The sequence below is a fragment of the Morone saxatilis genome, unplaced genomic scaffold (genome assembly GCF_004916995.1).
Source record: "Morone saxatilis isolate NCDOM2014 unplaced genomic scaffold, NCSU_SB_2.0 Contig20, whole genome shotgun sequence".
NCBI lineage: Eukaryota > Metazoa > Chordata > Actinopteri > Moronidae > Morone > Morone saxatilis.
The window spans coordinates 17,755,043-17,761,042 of record NW_023339763.1 but is presented as its reverse complement, the minus strand read 5'-3'; the positions used below and the strand labels follow the sequence as shown (position 1 = coordinate 17,761,042).

Sequence of the window (6,000 nt, the reverse complement as noted above, 5' to 3'; positions counted from 1 at the left end):
AATCACATTCACTCTTAACTCGGGGGTTTTCTCCTGCATCACCAAAGAAAGCCGTGTAAACTCCAGGCTGCACCCGAAAGGAAACTGGAGCAGGCAACTTGAGGATTTGGAGAGTTTCCTAATGTGAAGTGACAGAAGAGAGCTCTTTGTGGGACGCCAGCAAACTGGCGCCAGGTCCGCCTTAATGAACACATTCACTCATCCCTCGACACTTAATCAGAAAGTGGGGATGTTTCCAAAAGACGCATAAACGAATGTAGAGTCGGGCAGTGACTTATTATTATTATAATTATTATTATTATTATTATGAGTAGTAGTAATATTATAGGCTAAATTAAAACAATATATTATTAATTCCCATTACTACTATTGTTACTATAACATCATAAAAACCGAAATTGTTGAAAGTTACTTTAATAATTCATTAATGCTGTGTTACTAACCCTGTCTCCCTCTATCCACGCCCAGCGCTCTCTAATAGGTTCGGACAGAGAAGTTGCCTTGCCGAAGACGTTTGGCTCGTTAGTGTGCCATGTGCCTGAGAGGGCAGACTCCACGCCTCTCTCTGCCCTCACTCCTCAGTGCCACTGCAGCTTTCGAAACAAGCTTTGCGCATGGTCCCAAAGTGCGCTGCCCTCTCCGTGGTGGATCTACCAGCGGATACATTTAGGACCATCCTTGCCTTTTTGCCCCAGAATCGCTAGAAATCTGCGTTCCCTCATCTAAACTCTTGGCCATGCTTCGGAACTCACAAACTGTTAATAAGGTTGCCGCACTTTGGATGTGAACGCCCGTGCGCCTGCAGCAGCGAGCGGGCTGAGACTTTGTATTGTCAACCTTTTAGAAGACCCGATGAGAGATCCAATTGACACAGCGGCTGCCATGGCTTACCATCCTTTCCAAGCTCATCGACCAGGTGCCTTGCCCTTGTCAGCCTTCTTTGCTGCCGCGCAGCCCTCGTTTTTCCCTGCGCTCACTTTCCCAGAAGTCGCATCCCTGTCCGAGCCTCAGGACGCGGGGCTGCACGCAGCTCTGGGACGCCTACATCAGCCAGTTCACCCGCGGTCCTTAAAGAGCCTGCAGTCAGATGAAGGGCAGGAGGATGACCCGAAAGTCACTCTGGACTCACAGAATCTATGGAGTGAATTTCACAAAAGGGGGACTGAGATGGTTATTACAAAATCAGGAAGGTATGGCAAACTACTGCTCATTGACTCCATGACAGGTCCATTATAGGACTTATCCGGTTTGAAATGCCATCGTTTTAAGATTACAATATGATCAGATTTGTAGATGTCTTGTAGAAGAAAATACTAATGATAATAGGCTATCAATGTAAGAGTCATTTTTAAGTTCGTGATTACCAGTATATTAGTCCTTCTTAGGTCGGGGGCCACAGGAGACCTTAGTTCCAGGGGCCCTGTTCAATCCGTGCTATATTATTAATAACAATATCATACAATCATTTTACATTCTCACTCTAATCAGACGTTTAAATACTCCATATTTCATATTTTATATTAATGGGGAAACAATGCTCCAAAACCCATTTATACAGCCAATATTCGTTTATTTTCTGCCACAGGAGGATGTTTCCACCTTTCAAAGTGCGGGTAGACGGGCTGGATGAAACAGCAAAGTATATCCTGCTGATGGACATTGTCGCCGTTGATGACTGCCGCTACAAGTTTCACAACTCCGGCTGGACTGTGGCTGGGAAGGGCGACCCGGAGATGCCAAAGCGCATGTACATCCACCCGGACAGTCCGTCCAAAGGAGAGCAGTGGATGAGCAAGCCCGTTGCTTTTCATAAACTCAAACTCACCAATAATATTTCGGACAAACATGGATTTGTAAGTAACAATAACAGAACTTTTAATTATAGCATATATGACTTATTTTTAAACTGGCTGCACATGTCAATGTGAGTTCAAAGTGACCTTGTTACTTATTTTATCACTTACTTATCATTTAAGTCAGTTACATCAGGTACTAGGCAACTTGCCAGCAATATTCATTTTAGACTTTCTTTGCTTTAATTGTTGCAGACGATTTTGAACTCAATGCATAAATACCAACCCAGATTTCATGTTGTGAGAGCCAACGACATCTTGAAGCTTCCCTACAGCACTTTCCGGACTTATGTTTTCCCTGAGACCGAGTTCATCGCTGTCACTGCGTATCAGAATGAAAAGGTAACCTTCATCCTCTCACATCCTCCTTCCTCCACACACAGGCACACATGCACAAACAGCAAGACCTAATCTAGTTCTGTGCTTGCATTATAGCAGGTAATGCAACGATCCTGCAGGGCTGTGGATTTTATTTATAGGGAATTTGTTGATAAAAACACAAGTCTGGTGCCTTTTGGGATGGTTTGAGAAAATGAGATGTATATTTTAGGGTTATAAAGCCTAAAAAAAGATTCTCCAAAACTTGGTCCTCATTATGAACTTTATGGATACTAATGTTGCACTTATCTATCACTGAACAATGAGCTGTATTTTTACAATGACTAACTCGCTACTTTTTCTTTTTCTCCATAAGATTACACAGCTAAAAATTGACAACAATCCCTTTGCCAAAGGATTCAGAGACACTGGAAATGGGAAACGAGAAAAGAGGTATTTGTTTTTGCCTTCAGAATCCATCAGCATATTAAAGCACGTGCCTGCATGGGTAGACCTAATCTCAGTTTGTGGTACACAGGAATAAGCAGTTAAACATCTCTTCATTGCACGAGAACCGAAGCAAAGCGGACCAGGACTGTGCTGATTCTGATGACTCGTGTGAGCAACCCAGTACCAGTGATCCTTTGTATTCCCCTTGGGAGCTGGTGAGCAGCCCTCTGATGTCCACACCAACCTGTCAAGGTGGTTAACTTACAGTCTGTTCCATCATTAATTTCTATAAACCAAATGATTTTATACAGGACTTACCATAACTACTGTATTTGAGGATTCAAGAGTCTTTTACAACATGATCGTATCCATCCATCATTATCATGTGGGATTAAGATGTCACTGGATCGGGGACTCTGCGGTTACATAATGCATCTTTGAGTACTAGGATGGCAGCAATGTGAACATTCCAAACACAGAGGGAAATTGTTCAGCTGTAGACCTCAACCCCAATTTACTGTGTGACTCAATTTAACAAAACAAAAATAGTTTGCTTTAATGAATCATCTGTTTCTGGCGCCGTTGGGTTAGTCACAGAAGAACACTGTCTCACTCACGCCTCAAGATGTTTGCTCTAAGTCATCTCTCTCAAGAGTCTATCACCCCTGTCCCAATAGTGTTCTAATAATATACAGTACCAACAAGGCAGAAATATACTTTTTTTTTAACTTTTAACTGTAAAGACATTTAATGAATGTAATGTTTTTCCCCCACAGATGAAAACAACATTGGAAGTGATTCAGATGATGATCTACAAGATGAGGATGCTGCTGAAACCGGCTCTTCCAAGACTGAACATATGTCTGCTCTGAGCCAGAAGAGTGAGGAGCTACTGTGTAAGTCAGCTCTCACTATGAGCAATGGCAATCAGGACACAACAAAAGACAGAACAATGTTTAGAATGTCGGATGATATGTACTCGGTAGAGGTCGATTCTTCCAAAAAGCAAATGAATGAAATCAAAGATGGGGTCTTGCCTTTGGCGAGTTCATTATCCCTCAGCGCTGGACACCTACAGACTTTGGATTTCTCAAGCGCACACAGCCAACAGTTTCTTAAACTTGGGGCACCGTTGTTGTTTAATCCTGGACAGTTGTCAGTGAAGCCAGAGGCTTTTTCCACCACGGGTATGGGGCATCTGTTTTCTTCTTTGCCTGGAGTAAATAACCTAGAAAATGGAGGCCTTTCTTCTCAAAGCATCACCTCTCCATCACCCTTCATGTTTCAACTGTCACAACATATGCTGGCATCTCAGGTAAACTTCAGCAGGAGCACTGTATTCTAATGTTTTATATACACATATATTTTAATACACATAGTGAATAGATATTGAAAGCTGAGAATTTTCATCGGGACTATTTCATTGTTCTAAAGCACTTGTGGTGAAAACTGTTTACAATGAGGTGTGTGGATTATCCACAATAACCCTAAATTAAATACCATATATTGTCACGGCAGCAGAAATGTACACAGTGATATCTCTAGGCCCTCTCTAAGAAAAACAAAAAAATATTTTGGGATTTTGGGTGATCTAACCCCTAAATTGTAATGCATGAAATCATTAAGCCAGGAGACTATTATCCAGAGGAGTTGTTGGAGAAATTTCTTTCAAGAAATGTTTCAACTGGATAACTAGGAGAAAAAGGATGGTAAATGAATTTCTACTGTAACCCTCCCTTGTTTGAACCCAGTTGGCCTGTAAAGCAGGGGCTTGGAGAGTGTCTACACACTAAGTAAAATCACTCCTCATTTGAAAGGTTGCAACCTGCAACAAGGGGACACAAACAGATGTGGCTGTGCATTAAGGGGTTACAAGCAGTTTGAGCAGAATTTCCTGTAAATGGGTCTAGTAAAGTGCAGATTTATTCTATGTACTTCAAACTGACATTCTCTTAAGGATCCCAAACCTTTCTCCTTGGCATAGCATCTCCACTTTACCTACATTTTCCCAAAGAGTAAAAATTGGCCAGTTTCAACCTCAGAATAATTCTCTATGAAACAGATATAAAGTATATAGACCTTTGCAGTAAACTGGTCAGAGTCAATGCAGAGTAGTAAGTGTTAAATACTACTCTTGTTCCTTGATGGGATTAGATCAACTACCTGCATTGATGTCATTTGCTGACACATTGGAATAAAAGGTGTTAGAAACTAAATCCAATCACAGAAGCATGCATGGCATTGTAACTTCATATTTCTTTCTTCATATACAGTATCTACTTCTTCGATATTTAATTAACTAAACTGTACAGGTCTGTACATAAACATGTAAAAAGATCAGAAAATCCATGGTTAAGAAAATTAACTATTTTATTTTTTCGTACAGGGAATCTCACTGTCACCCTTTGGAGGACTGCTCTCCTATCCATATCGCTACATGGCAGCATCAGCCGCAATTGCACCAGCTCTTCCCACCTGCTCTGCAACTTCTACGCTGGCTAGTAACCACTGTTTCCGCAGCCCTCGACCTTGGTTGCGATTCAACCCTTATCAGATCCCCAACTCCGTCACCTCGAGCCAAAACCACCTGCATACTACTAGATCGCCCGGCAGTTCAAACTCACAATCTGAGGTGTCTAAATCAGGAAGCAGAAACTCAAGTCCAGTGTCTGACAGTCATAGTCACAAAAGCAAGGCCAAGCAGAAGACTGCACCACCCAGAAACATTGTGAAGGGTTCAGTGAATGAACTGCAAAATATACATAATCTGGTGAGAGGACTTGATAGACCACTTCCTCCACAATAGAATGGTGGATACCTGGTGATCGTCACACAGACAAGTTTATGAAGCTGCATCACCTAAAATAAGTAATCTGGCAGAAACTGCATGTTTTGCTGCTATTTAACTTGGTATTATCTCAATAAACTTGCCTAATAAAGACTGATTTGATGATTTGCAGGTCAAAAGACACCTAGACCTTTATGTCAACACTAGGTCTAAGTATATTCACTATCTTTCAGTGAAGCCGTTTCTAACTACATGTTAGAATATAGTCATTTCAGTACTTTTGAAACAATGGTTATATGCAACCTAAATGTCTAACAACGCTTTCACTTATTCAACCAAATTTAGCCCAGTTTTAACCTAGACATCAGGGACTTTTGATTTGCAATTAAAATGAAAGATGGTCCCTGGAATTTCTCTGGGGAAACCGAGCTATGCAAAACTCAATGCCCAAAGTGGAATGCTCTTTAAGGAAAATAATGTTTTTTATTGCTTTATTCTGTATGATGATGTAAATATTTTGTCATTTTTATTTTCACATACATGTATAAAACACGACTAATCAAAGCCTGCCAATGAGATGTGAAGACATTA

The 6,000-nt window shown here is 41.1% G+C and overlaps 1 protein-coding gene across 1 annotated transcript; it reads left to right on the top strand.

Moving 5' to 3' along the window:
* Positions 1-852: 852 nt before the first annotated feature.
* LOC118332022 (T-box transcription factor TBX2-like) lies at positions 853-5,427 on the top strand. The gene is made up of 8 exons (XM_035667152.1): positions 853-1,190; positions 1,586-1,853; positions 2,049-2,195; positions 2,548-2,624; positions 2,710-2,873; positions 3,398-3,598; positions 3,725-3,936; positions 5,008-5,427. The coding sequence occupies exons 1-8, from the start codon at positions 853-855 to the stop codon at positions 5,425-5,427; spliced, it is 1,827 nt and encodes a 608-aa protein (XP_035523045.1).
* The last annotated feature ends 573 nt before the right edge of the window (positions 5,428-6,000 follow it).